General features: G+C 36.1%; 1 protein-coding gene across 1 annotated transcript in view; it reads left to right on the forward strand.

The window, feature by feature from the left end:
• The window catches only part of LOC132104306 (CUB and sushi domain-containing protein 2-like), a 318,325-nt gene that overhangs the window by 176,988 nt on the left and 119,499 nt on the right, over positions 1 to 21,838 (forward strand). The window contains exons 10-15 of the mRNA XM_059509682.1: positions 1,318 to 1,439; positions 7,722 to 7,825; positions 8,561 to 8,673; positions 17,038 to 17,220; positions 18,830 to 19,156; positions 21,337 to 21,531. Coding sequence (XP_059365665.1) covers positions 1,318 to 1,439; positions 7,722 to 7,825; positions 8,561 to 8,673; positions 17,038 to 17,220; positions 18,830 to 19,156; positions 21,337 to 21,531 — 1,044 coding nt within the window. The remainder of the gene's footprint in view (positions 1 to 1,317; positions 1,440 to 7,721; positions 7,826 to 8,560; positions 8,674 to 17,037; positions 17,221 to 18,829; positions 19,157 to 21,336; positions 21,532 to 21,838) is intronic.

Consider the following 21,838-nt stretch of genomic DNA (forward strand, 5'->3'; position numbering starts at 1 on the left):
AGAATTTTTTTGGTTTTTTTTGGATAAATGCAGTTCTTTTTAACCTTTTATTCATCAAATATATTAGACCGCAGAACTGTTTCCAACACTCATCATAAATCAGAATATTAGAATGATTTCTAAATGATCATGTGATAGACTGGATGTTACATGTGACACTGAAGGCTGGAGTAATGATGCTGAAAATTCAGCTTTGCGTCACAGGAATAAATTATTTTTTTAAAGTATATTCAAATAGAAAACTATTATTTTAAGTTGTAATAATATTTCACAATATTACAGTTTTTTTCTGTATTTTTGATCAAATAAATGCAGGCTTGATGAGCAGAAGAACTTCTTTCAAAAACATTAACAATAGTAATGTTTCCAATGTTTCTGTACTGTATATATATATGTATATATATATATATATATATATATATATATATATATATATATATATATATATATATATATATATATATATATATATATAATAAATATTTTTGTCTGCATGCCCACAAGCCAATCTCAACCTTTGAAAGTGGTATGGATAAGGTATTAATATGAGTGATATCTAGAAAAACATTTCTTGTGAGTCTGTCTCTTGAATTTAAGCGTTTGCAGTCCTCTTGCTTTTCTTTTTAGGTTTACTCTTCAGACTGATTTTGTGGTATTGAAATGCACTGTATCTTGAGATATTTGATAAAGCATTTTAGATATTTTATTAAATTAATTAATTAATTAATTAATTCTTTGATATCTGTTAGTGGTATTATTTACACAAAAACCTACGAAACCATTGTCTGCAGAAATGTATGAATAAACAACGATGTGTCGGATTTGTCACAGGAAATATTAAACAAATTGTTTTGGGATTTATATAGTTTCCCTTGTTTTAAGTTTGTTCTGTTCTGCTACTGCAGACAGTGGATGTGTGTTTAAATAGAAAATAAGTATTTAATTTTGCCAACATGTTCTATCTGACAAAAAAAGACATTTCAATAGAAGGAGCTGAAAATCAGTGTGAAACAGCCTTGTAGTCTTTTTGTTAATTATTAATTAATTAAGTTGAATTATAGATTTGCAGTTAAGTATATATAAGTAGATATAAGTATTTGAAATGTTACATATTTTTTGTGTCTAGCTACCCACTACCCCCTCCAACCCTCTGCAGATAAACTATTTATATGCAATAACATTTCTATTTTATTGTTGAGAGAACTGTTACTGTGATATTGTTGCTGAAGTGGTCTAATACCTGAGAGATGTTGTTTCACTCTCTGAAGAGTCAAACTGCATGATTCGCTCTTTAACATACTCTTTCTCTTCTTTCAGCTCCTATGTGTGGTGGTCAGCTCCGTGGCCCTAGTGGTATCATCACCTCCCCAAACTTTCCAGTCCAATATGACAACAATGCTAACTGCACCTGGATCATCACAGCTTCGGACCCTTCCAAGGTAAATGCTTCCAAAAAACACCAAGTGTATTCATATGAGTTCTGCATGCTGTTGAAACAGAGCTTCCCACTTGAGTATCAGAAAATGTCATATGAAGTGAACTAATAATTAGGCAGAGGAAAATCACATAGACCACTTTTGCCTTTTCTGTTCTGATTTCATGGGAATATCTGATTTAAATATAATAAAATGCACATTACCATGCGAGAGATTGGGGTCAGTCAATTTTTTTTTAAAGAAGTCTCTTAAGCTTCCCACACCTGCATTTATTTGATCAAGTAATTCAGTAAAAACAGTGATATTGTAAAATATTATTATACTTTAACTCTTTTCTATTTTAATATTTTTCAAATGTAATTTACTTCTGTGATGACAAAGGTGAATATCAGTATTTTCAGTTTTTATTGTTGCATGATACTTCAGAAATCATTCTAATATGATGATGTACTGCTCAGTTAGCATTGCTTATTATTATCAATGTTAAAATCAGTTGTGCTGCTCTCTCTCTCTCTCTTCTCTCTCTCTCTCTCTCTCTATATATATATATATATATATATATATATATACATATATATTTTTGTGCAAACCCTGATGCATATTTTTCAGATTCTTTGTTGAATTTATTTGCAACAGGGCTCTAGGCTTACTTTTCTTTTAACTAACTTAAAAAATGTAGGAGCACAGTAAAAACATTTGGAGCATCTTCTTATTAATAATCCAAAATTTGAAACAAAAAAGTAGCCTTCACATTATGAGGTGAAATTTGACTCCTTAAATTGATTTACAGTGGAATTATTTATTTATTTATTTATTTGCTTTTGTAATGACATTTTCTAACTTTATTAAAAGTATGACATCTTTTGTCAATTCGTTTTTTATTATTTATAAAAAATATATAATTAAAACCACAGAATAAGAACAAGTACAACAAGAATAATGTTACTTTTTAAGTGAAATCAGTATTAAAAAGAATTAGCACAGAATAACACAAAAGTGGCTTGTAGGTGTACTTTCAGATATTTAATGAGGCTCAGAGGTGGCATGAGTGCAATTAAATCCATAAATTCATGCTAAGATTAATGTTTTACACCAAAAAAATGATTATAGAAATATTCAATTATTTAAATAACTAAAAAGATACTTTAACAAATGAAACTAAAAAGGTCCATTTTATTACTGAATCATTCAATCACCTGAACGGACTGATTCATTCAGGAATGAAGCAAGTGGCAGTATTTATGAATGGGTAATCATGAATCACTGACTCACTAGATTCGTTTAAATAAAGTGGTTCATTCATAAACAAAACACTGCTGTGTTTGAATGGATATGCGCAGCGCTCAGATGTGACTTTGTTTCAAACTATTTTCCATGATGAAATAGAGCAAAATTAGACAATAGTATTATAGTCAGATAATGTTAGTCACTTAATATTAACTTCCTGTTTATCGAACTTTTGTATTAAATCAGTATCACATTTACAAAGTCCCTTAAAAACATTAAAAGCTGTCACTCACCTTAGTTTATTGTGGTCTCAAATTTATAAACAACAAAGCTCTCTACACTGCACAATGATTCTCTTATTTACATCTACACTTTCCTTATGAAAGAATTTGTGAGATATGTCTGTGATAAATTACTCAACACTGCAAAAACACGTAGAAACCTTTGAAGCTCCCCTCAGCGCAATCACAAATATGATGATGACAGTGTTGGGTTAGTTACTATCAAAAAGTAATTAATTACTATTAATTATTACATAATCAATATTGTATTTAAATCACTTCACTAATTACTCTGTCTAAAAAAGTAACTTAGTTACTCAATAAGTAACTAATAAGTAATAAGTATATATATATATATATATATATATATATATATATATATATATATATATATAAATATATATACTTAATATCAGTTTGGCAAAATGTTCAGGAAAAGACCAACTAGTAAAATCCGTACAGGTTTATGTAATAATAACAAGTTAACTAATGCAGGTAAGAATAAATAGCATAAATGATCTTTTCTCCTGAATAAAGCTGTGTCAGATGGCGCTGTTCTTCTGAGTTAAATTTGTCATAGCAGGACTTCATTCAAAAGCAATGAAAATTACACAAATCTTGATCAATCAAATTTTTGTTAACTCTCTTTAGGTAAATTAAGGAGCCTTCTGTGGGCACAGTTTCCATGTGGGCCTGCTAATAAATGCAGGTTGCAGGGGAAAGGATACACAGAAATCGAGAAATGATGTGCAGTATCCAGATATCTACACAATCATCGAGGGTTGTATTAAAGAAGAATGGAAGATAAAGAAAACTACACTTGAGCAGCCACCACGGTAGAGACAAAAACTGTGGCGCTCTGTGTCATGACTTTGGCGTCGAGTTCAAGGCCGTTTTCTTAATCGCTTGCCAGATTTTCTTTATCTAGGTTCAAATAAATGGCTTTACAAATCTCTCCCCTCATCACTATGACTCAGTTGGGAGAGAAGGGGAACGAGAGATGGAGGGCAAATGGAACAGGGTGAAGCGGCTCTATCAGTGCCCCCTGCTTTTTTTCTGGCACCCAGTGCTCTATATCATCCTGTGTGTAAAGGACAGTTCTGCTTCACACAGTTGGAGAGCGGGGCACAGATGAAGATTGTGTGTGAACATTGCTGTTTTTGCTCTTTACAACCGTAATGAGATTCTATTTTTGCTCTGACACAATAGTACCGGGAAGACACGTGAGGTTAGCTGTGAGACTGAGCCAGAACTGCGGCCGTATGAAATGTACCTGACAATGAGCTTTTGATTTCACCGCAGCTGGTTTGCTGTCTGAGCCAAAGACTCTCCCAGTGTGGAGAGACCCCAGCAGCTGTTAAAGCCTTTAGCATCACAGTAAGCTAGAATTTGACATCATTTAGTATTTATTGATGCATAATGAATATTCAAAGGTGAAGTATTTGTATACTGTTTTGCTATAAATACAGTGACTTCAGGAAAAATTTGGGGATTCTTTACAGACACCAAATCTTCTTGCCAAAGCCTTTAGCTTTAGTTTAGCTTTTTTTCTTTGGTATTATCTGAATACCTAATGACCAAGGGGAAGTAGGAATGGTTTTACTTGGTGCTGAAATTATGTACTTATGCCTGGTAAGATTTTGTTTTTGAAAGAAGTGTCTTATGTGCACCAAAGCAGCATTTATTTGATCAAAAATAGTTAAAACAGTAATACAGTGAAATATTATTACAATTCAAAATAACTGTTTTCAATTTCAATATATAACAACAATTCAGATCTACACTTGTGATGGCAATTACAGTGATGTCATTACAGTCTTCTGTGTCACATGATCCTTGACAAATCGTTCTAATATACCGATTTGCTGCTCAAGAAACAATTCTTATTATTATCAATGCTAAAAAGTCGTGCTGCTTGTATTTTTGTGAAAACTGTGATGCATTTCTTTTAGGATTCTTTGATGAATAGTAGGTCAAAAGAAAAGCATTTATTTAAAACCATTTCTTTTAACACTATAAATGTCATTATTGTCACTTTAGTCAGTTTAATGCATCCTTGCTAAATGAAGTATTAATATTTATAAAATATAATAATAAAAAAATCATATTGCTCACAACAGACGTTTGATAGTAGTGACTGAGATATTCTTATGTAGATATAATTGTGTACAATTATGCACATACTGTAACATCTTTTGGATGTGCCTTTAAAATGTATACATGTGGTTTAAACCTTAGGCCCCCTGTTATTTTATTCCAAACATTTAAAAAATCTTAATTTAGTCGCAAAATGTTGTTAAACACAATAAATAAGTAGACATTTGGTGGACAAATTTAATGAAGTGCTTATATGAAGTGCAAGGGAAATGTAATGGCATTTGGTTAACAGTTTGATCTGTTTAATCAACTTAAACAAGTAACATACTGAAGTTCAGACGGAGTAGAGTCTGTAATGCCTCAGTACCAGATTCCCCGGAGCTACAGTTAAAGATGCACTTGCTACTCAGATGTCCATTCTATTTACGTCAACAGTGGTGCCTAATGACGGGTGCTGGAAAATGGCTGAAATTGTAGCTAATAAATGAGAGAAAGAGATAGAACTCTGCAGGGAAGGCAGCATGTGGAACTGCACCGGGCTGAATGCCCTGCTCACAGACAAACATTAGCTCAGAGTCTAGACACTGCGTTTCTGCCATCGATGGAGCATCCCCAAAAGGCATAATACTAGAGAATGAGTTGTTCATGAGAAGACATGGCTGATTGCGTTTGTTGTCCTCTTCTATTTTAATAATCAGTCCTTCTTTTGTTCTGTGCACTATCGTCTTACAGCGGACTGGTATTATCTGCAACTTCACTTCTGCAGGGACTTCCATTTTGACAAAGAGCCTCGTTCCTCTAACAAATACTGCTCCCTGCTATGTAGTCTTTGAGCATTATCACTCTCAGCTGCGAAACCGCATTCACAATGGCTTTTGTCTGAGAGCATTGGGAGTGATTTATTCCTATTTATTATTTAATTAATTTATATATTCTGTCCTGTTATTTGGTTTGTCAGTGTTCATTTCATTAACAAAAACTATGGCAAAAAATGTTTGTTGGTGAGTTTTTTTCCCCTTGACTGAAACGAGACGATGACAAAAATGTCTGACTAAATTAATAATTTTGTCAATACTTCCCTCCTTCTAACATTCATAGTAAAAAAAAAAATATTATTAAAATAATATTCATGGTTATTTTTATTCATTTAATTATTTATTTTCTATTTTATTTTATTTTATTTATATGTGTGCTGTGAATGAATTTCCAGTCACTGAGATATTGAAACTGTTAAAATATGCTTAAGCAAAATGTTCACTCTTTTTACTTAGCTATAGGAGAGACTGGGGTAAGTTGTGCCATGAAAGAGAATTAAGCTAATATCTAATTATATTGCAGAATATAAGCTATCAACTGTGATTACAAGACAGCATTTATAAAATGTGTATGTGTGTATATATATATATATATGTGTGTGTGTGTGTGTGTGTGTGTGTGTGTGTGTGTGTGTGTGTGTGTGTGTGTGTGTGTAATAATAAAGAAGTGAAGAAACAAACCAACATTTTATTATTAATAATATTTACAATTGTATTACAAATGTAATATGTTATTTGCACACAAAAAAATTCCTTCCACATTTAAAGACAAAAATGATCAACATGTATGACACATTTTTTTATTAATCTATTGTATTAATAATCACATGATGATAATTATGCAAAATTCGTTAGATTAAGAGGCAGATCTTCATCCTCAGTGCATTAATTTGATTACTAAATGGTATCAATTTACTTTCAGAAATGCCATATTTGTTCTCTGATTTCTGTTGTGTGACTATATAAAGAAGGTCTTAGTGTTGCGGTGACGGTCACGTTTCATGCTCAGGGATCAGCTTTTGCATCATAATCACTCAGTGAGTCAACCGAGGATCGCCCCGCCCAAAGTTCTGTCACTCATCGTCATACACAGCGCACAGAACACAGTGGGATTCACTCGAGGTTGTCAGCATGCCCTCCGCTGAGCGGGTGGATTTAGAAAAGAAAGGTTCAGAGGAACTGAATGAGGATGAAATCTTGTTCAGTGCCACCTAGAATGTGACCAATCCACCCTGGCACTCTTTGTTGTGGAGTGTGTTTACCATAGGACAGAATGCAATTTGCATTTATATAAGCTTTTTCATTAGGAGTTAGTCTTTGAGTACCCCAAAAACATTAAGAAATTGGTGGAAATGTGGCAGCCAATTTGAAAAGGGAGAATAGAGAGCACTTCTTTTTTCACAGTATTTATTTTTAGTGTTCATCAGCAGTAAACCTTTTTATTTAATTTGTTTATCTTTCCATAGCTCTTACTTTTCTCCTTTTGTATAAAAAATTCTGCAGACTTGTTTTCATTTTGGATACGAATGCACCCTTATCTCTTCATTTTCCTAAATCAAATGCATAAATTATTTCTTTGTTTTCTTCTGCAACTACAGAGAGTTGTTTATGTATGTTTTTTTCATCTGTTAGCTATTATGAGCAATCTGAAAATCACTGATTTCAAAAATATTATGAAATGTCTGGTGTTATAATTGTTACCCATCAACAGGAAAATGTATTAGTTTTTTTATTTATTTATTCAAATGAAGGGGGAATATGATGAACCAATTGATTTTAAGAAAAACAAACAAACAAAAAAAGGTTTCTTCTCTGTTTTTCTAACCAAGTTTAGAAAGCTGACTCTCATTCTTCTCTGTGTGTAGGTGATCAAGCTGAATTTTGAGGAGTTTGACTTGGAGCGGGGCTATGATACTCTAACCGTGGGAGACGGAGCTGTTATTGGCGATCAGCGGACAGTCTTTCATGTGTGAGTACTTTTGTTCCTCTTGTGCTTTCTTCTCGGTCCTCTCTCAAACTCCTCCCAGGCTGTGTCTCCCACTCTTAAACTCTCCTCTCTGTGTGCATAAACCTCCTCCCCATCTTCTTTCATCTCTCAGCATCCTCTCTTTCTTCAGCCTCTATGTTCTCTCCTCCTCTGCCATTTCTTCCTTTTACCCCCCTCTATTTCATCTCATTTCATCAGCCCTCTGAGCAGAAGTGTACAGCAGAAATACCCCAAGCTTTAGTGTCAATCACTGTGAGTCTCAATATTAGAACAAGATCACTCCTGCTCCAAAAACAGATCACACGCTGATGCCCCAAAATGCAGATTTGTGCACCAGATGCTCCGGAAGCGTTGCTGAGTGTGTTGTTATTAATTATGCTGAAATTTATTGTCTTCATAAAGTTTTATCGATGCCGTTTTATGTGCACTCTCTGGCAGAGGTGTACGAGTGCTTGTGTTCCTTTTGAATGGCCGGTGTCCCTGGGCACTTTCTCTCTGGTTACTCAGAGTCCCCTGATGGTCTAATCTGCTTAATTAGCAAGTCTCATAAGCCCTTATGGACCAATACCACAGGTCCCTGAAGGCTAGTGCCGGGGGAATGAAGGAACTCCCTATGTTCCCTGAGAGGTGCCAAATGATAGCGTGCATATCGAAAGTCAAGAATCACTGTTTCATTATTACGTTTTATAATGTTTGTCTGTCTTATTTTGATTTAAGGTTGTCTGGGACTACAACTCCAGATCTGGTGGTCAGTACAAGCCATCAGATGTGGCTCAATTTTAAAACGGATGACACGAGTGGCTCCCTGGGCTTTAAGGTTTCTTACGAAGGTAAGTTAAGGGAAATTCTTTGCATTTGTGTTCAGAGCGATCTTAAAGGATAGTTCACCCAAACATGAAAATTGTCATCATACCATGAAGTTGTTCCAAACCTATATGAGTTTCTTTCTTCTGTTGAACACAGAAGATGATATTTTGACATTTAGCGTGGAGAGAAAATAAATAATAATAAAAATACTAATAATTTGATGATTCTACATAGGAATGATTGTTAATACTGATATTTGTTTATATTTAACAACCACAAAACCACCACCACTACTAATAATAATAATAAATGTTATTTTATTTATTTATGTTTTTTTAATGTATTTGTGTCATACAACATTTCCTATGTAAAAATGTATTACTAAATGTGATAAATTATTATTTAATGTGATATAGTATATCACATTCACATATCACATTTAATATAATAAATTAAAAAAAAGATTAACATTCCTAATTAAAACATCTATAGAACGCCTTTGTAAAAAAAATATATATATATAGCTTTGGAGGATCATGATTATTATACATTTGGTAATTATCATATAATTATCATATCATAGTATTCTCAGCTGAAGACTCTTACCGTAGTTGTCATTGCAGTGATGATCTATCTCTTAAATCAATAAATCCATATTGTTCTTTTATCCTCCTTTATTTCTGTCTCAGATGAAATCAGATGGCTGGCCATAAAAAGCCTTCAAATGCTAATTTGTTCTTTGCTTAAATTATTCTTGATTGCATGTAATTTTTAGAGTGAAGCAGACATTTTTTAATGAGGTCATTGGCAGACGTTATGTTATACACATAGCTAGGCAAATGTGACACCTTATGATTTCCTTTGAGCAAATTTCTAAATTTTCTTGCAGCTTCCTGCTATTTAATGCACTCTTGGGGTATCTACTGAGAGTACGGGAACAGCCTGTTCTTTTTTATTTCATTTTCTATTTCTCGCTTAACCATTATAAGTTTTGCACATGTGGTGAGGGTCATCAAAGCAGCCTGTCATCGTTTAACCTTGCTGGAATGAGGGCCATGGAACGGGGGGATATCATGCAAGAGCGGCTATTAATTTTCAGTTTTCAGAGTCTACGTCTGATTGTAAACGAGAAAACCAGAGCTTTCATCCTGGGCTTCTTTCAGAATTGCACTGCACATGGGGGACTTTTCATAACATTTCATAAATTACAAACCAATATTTTCTGTCAGATCCACATAAGCCACTAGGAGTTTTTATGAATTTTATCCACTGCAAAAACAGAAGAAGAAAGTGGAGCAGTGTTCATACCCCCCAACAGAATTAAAACAATGAGAGACACTTAATTAAGTCGAGGAATCTCTTTGAACTTCTGCCTCCCTGTCTGCGGGACAAGATGTACCCCTAAATTATTGCATCTCAAATATTTCAGATTTTCCAGCATTATTGTTTATAAAGTCAATGCAGACAATGCTGGTTTTAAGCAAGATCCATACATAAGTGCATGATATCATGATAAATTAATATAATTAATCAAAACTAATCACTTATATCAATATCTGCTGAGAAAATTCACCAAATAGAAAAGCACACACACGGGCTAGCTAAATTAAAGAAATATAATCACTTTGACATAAAAAAAAAATACTAAACTATTTTAATGGCTGCAACAGTAGGCTGTGTAACAGAGAGGAGAAAAAAATAAATAAAAAAATAACAGTCACAGGCTCCAGTCAGACTCTGGCAGAGAATTCTGATAAGTTGTCGGACAAGGGCCGGACTTGGGCTTAGGCATCTCGGACGAGGGACAGGCTAGAGCCTAGATTTGAGGCCTGTGCAGGGGTTAAGGAAGTTTACCTCATCTTTAAGGCAACAGTCTGCAAAGAAGTTAGATGATGTCAAGGTTTGCTGGTCAATCATACCACATGTCAGCATGTTATATTGCTATGAGGCTAATGGACATCCGAGCATCTTTGACGCTCCATTAAATACAGGGCATCATAACTGATGACAGACTCTCCGTTATTATTAATTTTTTATTTACGATCTGATCTCAGCCATTAAAAAGAATAAGAAAAAAAATGAATCACAGGAAGCAGGCTTGCCAGGGGCATATCTCCTTCTACTCTACACTAGAGGATTCACATTTAAAATATAACTTTAAGATTATTATTTTCTCACTCATTTGTGTTTTCCTACACATCTTCTGCATTTATATGCATTTATTATAAAAACTGGTGCTGGCCCACCTGAAGGACATCACTGGACCCTTGCTGGATCCTCTTCAGTTTGCCTACAGAGCAAACAGGTCTGTGGACGATGCAGTAAACATCGGACTGCATTATGTTCTGCAACACCTAGACAGACCGGGGACTTATGTGAGGATCCTGTTTGTGGACTTCAGCTCTGCCTTCAACACGATCATCCCAAACCTCCTCCTGCCCAAACTAACTCAGCTCTCCGTGCCCACCTCCGTCTGTCAGTGGATCAACAGCTTCCTGACAGACAGGCAGCAGCTAGTGAGGCTGGGAAAATACACATCCAGCACCCGTACAATCAGCACCGGAGCTCCCCAGGGCTGCGTTCTCTCCCCACTGCTCTTCTCCCTGTACACTAATGACTGCACATCTAAGGACCCCTCTGTCAAGCTCCTGAAGTTTGCAGATGACACCACACTCATCGGCCTCATTCAGGACGGTGACGAGTCTGCTTACAGACAGGAGGTTAAAGAGCTGGCTGTCTGGTGCACTCTCAACAACCTGGAGCTTAACACGCTCAAAACAGTGGAGATGATTGTGGACTTCAGGAGAAACCCCCCTGCACTCCCCCCACTCACCATCATGAACAGCACTGTGACTGCAGTGGAGTCATTCAGGTTCCTGGGCACCACTATCTCTCAGGACCTGAAGTGGGACATTCACATTGACTCCATTGTGAAAAAGGCCCAGCAGAGGTTGTACTTCCTTCGCCAGCTGAGGAAGTTTAACCTGCCACAGGATCTGCTGAAACAGTTCTACTCCACCATCATCGAATCCATCCTCTGCACTTCAGTAACTGTCTGGTTCAGCTCAGCTTCTAAATCTGACCTCAGAAGACTACAGAGGGCAGTCCGGACTGCTGAGCGAATTATCGGTACAACCCTCCCATCTATTCAAGAACTGTACTTATCCAGAGTGAGCAAAAGGGCTGTTAAAATCACTCTGGACCCCTCACATCCAGCACACTCCCTCTTTGAACTGTTGCCATCCGGTCGACGCTACAGAGCACTGAGCACCAGAACGACCAGACACAGGAACAGTTTCTTCCCTCAGGCAATCCATCTTATGAACAGCTGATAATAACTGTGGGACACACTACACTATTTATATTTATATACACTACACTTTTTATCCAACACACATACTTAGCGTACACGTAAATCTTTTGCACATAATATACATGTACATACATGGAACACACTACACTACTTATATTTATATTTATATACACATACACTTATTTATCCAACACACATACTTAGCGTACACGTAAATCTTTTGCACATAATATACATGTACATACATGGAACACACTATACTACTTATATTTATATTTATATACACATACACTTATTTATCCAAACACACATACTTAGCGTACAGTTAAAATTTTTCCACATAATATACATGTACATACATAAATGCTCATTTTAATATACCTGCCATACATTGTCAATTTGTATATTGTCAATCCTTACCCACCTATTTGTATTTTTTTGTATTTTTTATTCCTTATTGTGTTTTTTGTTCTGTCGCTGTTATGTTGCACTGCGGAGCTCTGTCACGAAAACAAATTCCTCGTATGTGTGAACATACCTGGCAATAAAGCTCATTCTGATTCTGATTCTGATTCTGATATAATTCATAACTGGAGCTCCAAAGTGAAGTTGAATGGTTGTGTGCTGAGGGAACTGTACAGGTCAATGTTTTCATATTTTACTGTTGTTTTCCTGATTTCAGTTAACCTTCTTTAATATTGTGCTTAATATACAGTAAAAACAGCAATGTTGTTAAATATTTTTTATAATTTGTAAGAACTGTTTTCTATTTGAATGTGTTTGAAAACTGTCCTTTATTCCTGTGACGGCAAACCTAATTTTCGGCAGCCATTACTTCAGTCATAAGTGTCACATGATCCTTCAGAAAGCATTCTAATATGCTGATATGGTGTGCACGAAACATTATAGAGTGCATGTTGTGGATTTGAATTGTTATACACACTGCGATAGGGCTGAATACAGAAGGAGCATAGCCTATTGCCAACCCCAGGTGCATGTTGGGGGTAAAAAAAAAAAAAAAAACTTGTATGATGGGTACAGATGAATGCATTTATTTGCACTTGTGCCTTCCTATGTTATCAGTAATCCTTCATTAGGAAGTCAATGACTTCCATCTGTGTTCTTAGAGTTAAAAAAAAGTGACATTAATGAATACTACGAAAATTGAAATGGGGTAAATAACAAATGCCGCACCTTATGAAAGTGCACATGTTGGCTCTCAGAGATAGTTTGTTTGTCACCAAGCCGAAGACAACTGTAACAAAGTGTTATCTGGGGCACTTAAGGAATCATGCATACAAACAGTCCCACTGGGATGACTTGCTGCATAATATTTGTCAGCTCAGGAGATATTTTCTCTCACAATCTTTTTGCCTTAACTGATTGATTTGGTCAGAAGCAAACTCAAGATGTAAATCCCAAGATAAAGGATAGTGATTCAGACCAGGTAGAGGCCTGTCATCTGTCCAGAACAGGGAAAATTTTGCCTTCTGTGGCAGTATGTGAAGGTTGGCATCTAAATGTTTATACAAAATCTGCTGTGTTAAAGTGACCTAGGCAGAGAAACACCTTTTTAAATCAAGTGTTTGTGTGTACACTATTCATTTTTATTCATGTTAGAGCATTATAACTTAGTAGCATGCTAAATCCAAACTCTATCAAAAGGTCAGTAGAATTAGTGAGATGTTTTCCTCGTTTTGGCTAGCAAAATAAATAAATAAATGATGCCATAGAAGAATATATGTATGTATGTATATATGTATGTTTGTAGGTTACACAAATAGCAAAGATTCTTCATAAAACCATAGATGCTAGTAAAGAAGCATTTTTTTTATAGTGTACCAATAAAAGTACTGTTAGTAATCCCAATTTAACTTATTGTACAATGTACAAAGAATTCCATAGTTCTGTCATGACAACTCTCAGAGAGTTTAGCATAGTAATATAAATGGCAATATTAATGTGTTTTAAAGTATTAAAGTAGAGACTTGCTACTGCCAATGCATCCACAGACATGCTGCTGTGAGCATTTAAGAAATACTGTTGCTGCACATATAATATGTACAACAACCCCGCATATGAAATGATGCAATACCAGATCTATACAGGTGGAGCTGGGGAAGGTGAAGGGTTTCTGAAGCACGCTGCAACTGCTACAGCAAGCACTAGCCAATGATTTGAATATTAAGCAGCAGGTTCATTGGCTGCTGATGCAGCTAGAACCACTCGCCATGTGAATTATGATGTGATTATATCAGATTGAGTTAGAAGCTATTCGTCTACGCAATCTAGAGTTTCATGACAAAGCTATGTATATAATCAGAACAGAAAATTTGAAAAATGGTCTGTTTAGGTATCTCACTTTCTTCTTCCCTGTAGTGTGTTCCCTCTCTATCTCTCTCTCAGTAGTGGCCTGTTCTTTAGCTTTAGCCTTGTGGTTCTAAATGAGCCCCGGCAGATGGAGACAGGTGAGGGTATAAGGGAACAGAGTGAAAAAAAGACAATTCATTAGGAGAGCAAGCCATTTACAGATGCCATTGGGACACAGGCAGCAATGGAGGTAGTTTGCATGAATATGCTTTGCTCTCAGATGGAGTTGGAAAGATGCAAAAGAGTATAAGGTAGGGGTGTAACGATTCACTCGTTTTCTCGATGCATCGATTACAAACCCTGACGATGTGCTTCAATCTTGAAGCATGATTTTTGAATCATGCTCCACTATTATCACCTGGGAGTGTCACAGGATTGCGCTCACGCTCCGTTCGTCTCTAATTTTTTGATGGCTCTCTGCATCTTACCGATGGCATTACCTAAGCAGTTGAAAGCTGCGTATTTATTGCATGGACGGAGCAGAAATATAAGTATCTGAATCATATGCACAGTTCCATTGAATGATAAATGTGTTTTAACAATGCTGATGAACCGCATGTACGAGGGGAACTGTTTAAATAACCACAGCAATAACAACAGCCTTGAAATAAGAGTGAAAGGTTTATCTGATAATCAGATGCATGCAAGCAGCGTTTGTTGCTTTAGCAAAAAGACATCTGGAGCGTTTTCTTTCAGGATCATCATTTGCTGATGGAGAGGCAAAGTTAAATAGCTACTATAGCATTTTATTTTGTGAAAATGAGATAAAGAAGTTTTCACACTGAAAGAGAAGTGATCTCGCTCTCATAGACGTGCCAAGCTATATCTACAGCTAAACTGAATAAAAGCAGAATGAACTGATGAAAAAAAAAAATGTATGAATGATGCAGTGCATAAAATGATTGTATTAGAAATATCTGTCACTTCTGAAATAATGGCTGGTGTGAAAAAATGTGAAAACTAAAGCTCTTTTTTAAATATTGGCTTACATACATTTTTACGTATGCCATGTCATGCCATAGCATCGTTAAACTATCATCTAATGATGGTGTGGCGAGTGGGACGGGGCCGAGGGACGTGGGAACCAGGAGTGAGGCCGGCAATGATTGGGCAAATCAGTGTCACCTGCGACCCACCGCCGGTCTCGAGTCCCACGTAGGAGATGGAAGGATATAAAACTGGAACGACGACAGTGAAGGACGAGAGAGGACCAGGCCTGGGCTTTTAGTTGTGTTGTGGTTTTTATTTGAGCGCACCAGTCGTCCGTGAGGGGCTGGTGCGCTGTTTTGTGTTTATTTTTGTAATTAAAATGTTATTGGATTGTCCGCCGGTTCCCGCCTCCTTCTTCCGGATGAATACGAAGGTTTAATTCATTACAGATGGACAAAAGGTTTTTAATATTTTTTTCTTACCTATGGTTCTGTAACCATAAAGGCTGGTGTAATTTGCCCCCTGACTAAGTATCTAAAGAATTTAGGGGAAGCATTTAAATAACCCTGTGAATGCACTTAAAGAGTGCAGAATCAAATCATTATAATTGAATCTAATTGTGAATCGAATCTAATTTAATCATTCTAAATTTGCAAAAATCGTTCTTGAATCGAATCGAAAACCTATGAATCGTGAGTCGAATTGAATCGAATCGCTGCCTACCCAAAGATTCACAGCCACAGTATAAGGCTTATATACTGTAGGTGGCCAACCAAAATTAGCTTTTTGTCGCCAAGAGTCTACAAAGTGCATGAGTGCTGAGTGGCGCATTAACCACAAGTTATCAAATAAGCGCATCAAAGCACATTTTCACAAATAGCCGTCAGCTTTACCTAGCCGATGTGTTACATTTGTTGGTGGTATAATGGTGTGGGGGATGTTTTCTTGGCATACTTTGGGCCCCTAAGTACCAATTGATCATTGTTTAAACCCCACAGCCTACCTGAGTATTGTTGCTGACCATGTCCATCCCTTTATGACTACAGTGTACCCATCTTCTGATGGCTACTTCCAGCAGGATAATGCACTATGTCACAAAGCTCAGATCATCTCAGACTGGTTTCTTTAACATGACAATGAGTTCACTTCACTCAAATGGCCTCTACAGTCACCAGATCTCAATCCAATAGAGCAGCTTTGGGATGTGATGGAATGGGAGATTTGCATCATGGATGTTTTTTAACATTGATAATAAGAAATGTTTCTTGATCAGCAAATCGGCATGTTTAAATAATTTCTCTAGGATGTTACACTGATGACTTGAGTAATGGCTACTGAAAATTCAGCTTTGCCATCCAATGATATTATTTTAAAATATATTAAATAGAAGAAAAAAAAGAATTTCAATTTTAATATTCCATAGCATTAGTGTTTTATGCTGTATTTTTTATTAAATTTTAAAACCCATTCATTACAAATAAACTGCTGAAAACAATTTATTCATGTATTATTTTTAAACCAAATACCTGTGTGTTGTGCATTTCTGTGCTTGTTTCAATGTTTATTTATTATAGCAGGGAAAATAAAAATAAATGATTAATGTAATGAATCATTGAATAAGTCTGGGATACAGAAATACTGACCTTATATTTGATGCCTCTTTCCCATTAAAACCCTGATGGAATTTTGTGTTTGTTTTTGTTTTTTTCTTTTTGAAAAAATGTACCCTGTCCCAAGGTATAAGCTTTGCCTCATGCTTATTTAAATTTTTCAGAAATTGACCAGGGTGGATGTGGAGACCCAGGAATCCCAGCTTATGGCAAGAGGGAAGGCACAGGCTTCCGACATGGAGACAAGCTATATTTTGAGTGCCTTCCAGCCTTTGAGCTGGTAGGAAAAAAGAACATTACCTGCCAGAAAAATAATCAGTGGTCAGCCAAGAAGCCGAGCTGTGTGTGTAAGTGACAGATCTTGCCCAAAATGCATTACTTTCCACACCCACATGATCACACCTGGGAGGATATAGTGCACCATTAGTATTGTCTTCAGCACAGTATGTACCCATAGATACTTCCTCTCATTAGCTGAGCCATTAAATCATTTAACTATAACTCAAGTTAAATCCACAGCGACAGTTTATTTAAAACATTTAGTTGCTTTATTTTGTGTATCAGATTCTTATAATGAAGTTGACAAATTTTAACTGAATAGAAAAGCAGCGTATTTGAGAAGCAGGAAATATAAAGAGACATTTGTAAAAATGCAGTCATTGAGTGTCATAACATACAGTGTTTTTGGTAGTTAACGCTTGTCCAACTTGTTTTGATGTCATTGTTCTTTCTCTATTATTTGGATTCATGAATACCGTCAATTTGCCCCATACAGTAGTCATTTGTCACTATAATTGCTACCATCCTATTACATCAGTGGAATTGCAGTTGACTCACAACTTTGTTTTTTTATGGCATTATTATTAGCTCAGACAGCAAAGTCATTCATACAGGTATAATACAGGTGAAATCATAACGATTCGTCTTCAGTCCACCACTGAGCTCATTTTCAGTCTCCCCATGGCTATTCAGAGATGCTTATTGCCCTCTCAGCTTTGTCCCAAATCCTGAAAATGAGTTAATGACTGCGGATATTCCCAGCAGATAAACAATCTCTTTCTCGGCACCATCTTTAAGTCTGATTATCTTCTGCAAATGGCGAGATCATAGCAAACCTGTACACAGGGGAATACACCTATAACATTTTTATTGACTAATATTTTAGCCACTTACTTGACGTGCTTTGAAGGACACATAAATATGAAAAAAATAATTTCTTTATTAATATTTTTTTTTTTTTTGAGAGTGAGTAGGGTCTGTTTATTTATTGTTTATTTACCACAAGTAGGGGATTTAAGTTCCATTGGTCAGACAAACCCATAGTCCTGCCCCAAAGTCACGCCATTTGTTGAGCCAATGCCGCTGTGTCTGGTTCAACGAATTAATAAATGTTTTGATTGATAAATGTTTCTACAAAGTCAGTGTTTACTTTTTTTTTTTTTTTTTTAGGGACTCAATTTAAGAAAGTTTAAGGTTATCTTGGCACATGATTCTGGGAGTATGTTATTATAAAATTTCCCAAATCATCCTTAGGAGAAATTAGTAACAAAAAACGATACATTAATTAAAAATAGAGGTTCTTTAATGGTATCCTTTAGATCACTAATATGTCCTTCCCACAAAAAAAAGTGGTTCTTTTAAGAACTATTGACTGAAAGGGACTTTTCATTAAATGTCTGTTGTTAGGATCTGAGAGGTCTTATATGTTGCAGTTACAGATGCTGCTATCACACTGCACAACGTCCAAGCTGTAATTGTTTGTCTCCTGTTTTGCTGTATTTTTTAAGCAATTTAAACAATAATTATTGTTTAAACAATAAATTACCTCTATATGCATTGTGAATTGATTTTAGCTTCAGTGGCAGTTTTAATATCGAGTTCACTTCACAGTTTGACGCACGATGCCTCCTGTGTTTAACTGTTGCTTTTTTTTCCCTCTTTTTGTCCTTTTCTCAGTTTCGTGTTTCTTCAACTTCACAACTCCATCTGGAGTCTTGCTATCACCAAACTACCCTCAGGAGTATGGAAACAACATGCACTGCGTGTGGCTGATCATCGCCAAACCCGAGAGCCGCATCAACCTGGCCTTTAACGACCTGAGCATGGAGAAACAGTTTGACTTCCTGTCTATTAAAGACGGCGGCAAGGCAGAGTCACCAATTCTGGGCACCTTTTCTGGAGATGTGCTGCCATCACCCATCACTACCAGCGGCCACGTGGCCAGGCTAGAGTTTCTGACCGATCACACGTACACAGAACGCGGCTTCAACATTACTTTCACCAGTACGTTTTAAAGGCAGCTCTAGATTCATGACTTTTTATTTCCTGTGGTAAAAATGTATAATTAATTCAAGTTATTTTGGGCAAACCTGTTCATACTTTTAAGTCTAACGTCACATTGAAGTTAGAGACCAAAAAATCTATGTATAATAGATAGCAATAGCGTTCAGATGTTTTTTCACCAGTAGCATGCACCAAATTTGAAAAGTTTCTGGGAGTTAAAAAAGCTCAGAAGTTGTCTTGTTATATGAGACAGATTAAGAAACTTTTTCTTTGCCCAGGAGAGAATTGTCTGTATTTCATGACCTTCAGTAACCACTATTCATGGGGCATAGTGGATGTCAGCAGAGTTGATAGATGCTTGAGTATCCATATTGGGAAGAATAAAAAGAGCCACAGATTTAATTCGAAATTATTTCTAAATACATATGTAATTAAATAAAGCCACAGTTAATTGAAACCGTCTGGAGGTGATCCCACATGGTTTGACTCCCCATGTGGCATGTTTTTGGGGGAGTGCGAGGGATGCTCCAATCATTCATGCAACTGGATGCATAACAACTTCCTGAAGCTGAATGGCTCCAAAACTGAACTGATGCGGATTGGTACAGTGGCAGCCACACGTAAGGCCGAGCAGATCAGTTTGATTGTTGATTCCTGCACGGTAATCCCCACTTCACAGGTGCGAAATCTTGGTGTCATTTTTGATTCACAATTATCATTTGAAGCACACATAAAACACATCTCTAAAACTGCATTTTTCCACCTGAGAAACATAGCTCGACTTAGACCTTTTCTCTCTTTTGCAGACACAGAAAGGCTTATACATGCCTTCATAACAACTAGGTTAGATTATTGTAATGCCTTGTTCTCTGGCCTTCCAGCTAAATCGTTGAGCAAGCTTCAGTATATACAAAATTCTGCCGCTCGTGTAATCACTTGTACTTCTCCTCGTGAACACATTACACCGGTTCTTTCACAATTACACTGGCTTCCCGTAAATGCGAGAATTGATTTTAAAATTCTTACTTTAACATACAAGGCACTTCATGGGACTGCACCTGAGTATCTTTGTGAACTCATCAGCCCTTATATTCCATCACGCTCTCTTCGCTCTACTAACTCTCTTTCACTTAACCAGCCATCATGCAAGCTAAAGACCATGGGGGAAAGAGCCTTTTCATATAAAGCCCCTAAGCTATGGAATGTACTTCCTCTGCACGTCAGAAATGCACCAACGTTGGATGATTTTAAAAAGTTGATTAAGTCACATTTATTCAAGACTGTCTTTCTATAATGAATTGTTGTATTGCTTTTGGTGTTTTGTTTTACTTTATTTATTACTTTATTACTGTAGCGCTTTGGGTCTAAGAAAAGCGCATTACAAATAAAATGTATTATTATTATTATTATTATTATTAATTAAAGAGATGACAAACGTCATCGTTGTTGACATATGATGTTGATGGATTACATGCACAATCGTTGGGTTTGAGACCCTTTTTGAATCGCCAAGTTTATTATGAGGAAAGAATTCATGTCCAGTGCATGAGGCGAAACACAATAAGAGCTTTTAAAAAGGTTAGCTTTACATTGAAGTGTCTTACCACATATATATTTGGAATAAGCAAAAATCCTAAATTATTCATTTTGGTTTTGTTTTGTTTTGTTTTCGTTCCCTTGAATCAAACCTATGACCTTGGCTTTGTGTAGTGTGATGCTGTATCAGGAATGAACAGATTTTCTGGCAAGATTTTGTCCGCTGGTAATACATCTTCTCTGAAGTCCTATCGATGGGTACTGAGTAGCTCCAAGCTTCCCACTGAAGCAAGAAACTTAGAGAGGCACATAAATCAATATTTTGTTCTAACTAAAATGAATTAGTGTAGTAATACCGAAACAATGAGCCGAAAAGCTTCAGTTCAGTGGCCATAGTCAAAACTCCCACTTTAATTTATAAGGGGCCTTGTAGAAGTTGTCCATTCATGAAAACGAACTGTATTTTCTTTTTTTTTCTTTTTTTAGGGAAATTGTATGGTTAAATATGATAAGTAAAGTGCTTTTGTTGCTGTACGCATGCTTTTTGGCCTTTTAGGTTGAAGTTAGCATGCAGTTCTCTTCCATATTTCATATTCTTGCCTCATTGCTGTTGTTGGTTTTTTGTTTGTTTTTCCCCCCTGCAGCTTTCCGGCACAACGAGTGTCCCGACCCTGGTGTTCCAGTAAACGGAAAGCGTTTTGGTGAGAGTTTACAGCTTGGCAGCTCCATATCTTTCCTGTGTGAGGAGGGGTTTATGAAGACCCACGGTTCTCAGACAATCTCCTGCATTCTCAAAGATGGAAATGTTGTGTGGGACAATGCTGTGCCACGTTGTGAAGGTTTGTCCTCCATCTAATAAATTTGCAGATTTCATAATTAACAAGTTTACTTGTAATAAAAATATGAATGATGTACTCCAGCTCTGGACTTTACTGAACTTTTAGAAAGTTTCAGTTAAGTACATTAAGTACTATAAGCACATTCAGAGACAGACTGAAAAGTATATTATAAAGAGTCATAATCTTTACTTTCGGAATGTGCTCAAGAAGTATTAACTGTCTGAATTCTTACAGACAAAAAGCACATCCTCTTTTTCAATGAAATGCTTTGCTGTATACTACAAATCATTTTATGTCATTTATTGAG

The sequence above is a fragment of the Carassius carassius genome, chromosome 25 (genome assembly GCF_963082965.1).
Source record: "Carassius carassius chromosome 25, fCarCar2.1, whole genome shotgun sequence".
NCBI classification, from domain to species: Eukaryota; Metazoa; Chordata; class Actinopteri; order Cypriniformes; family Cyprinidae; genus Carassius; species Carassius carassius.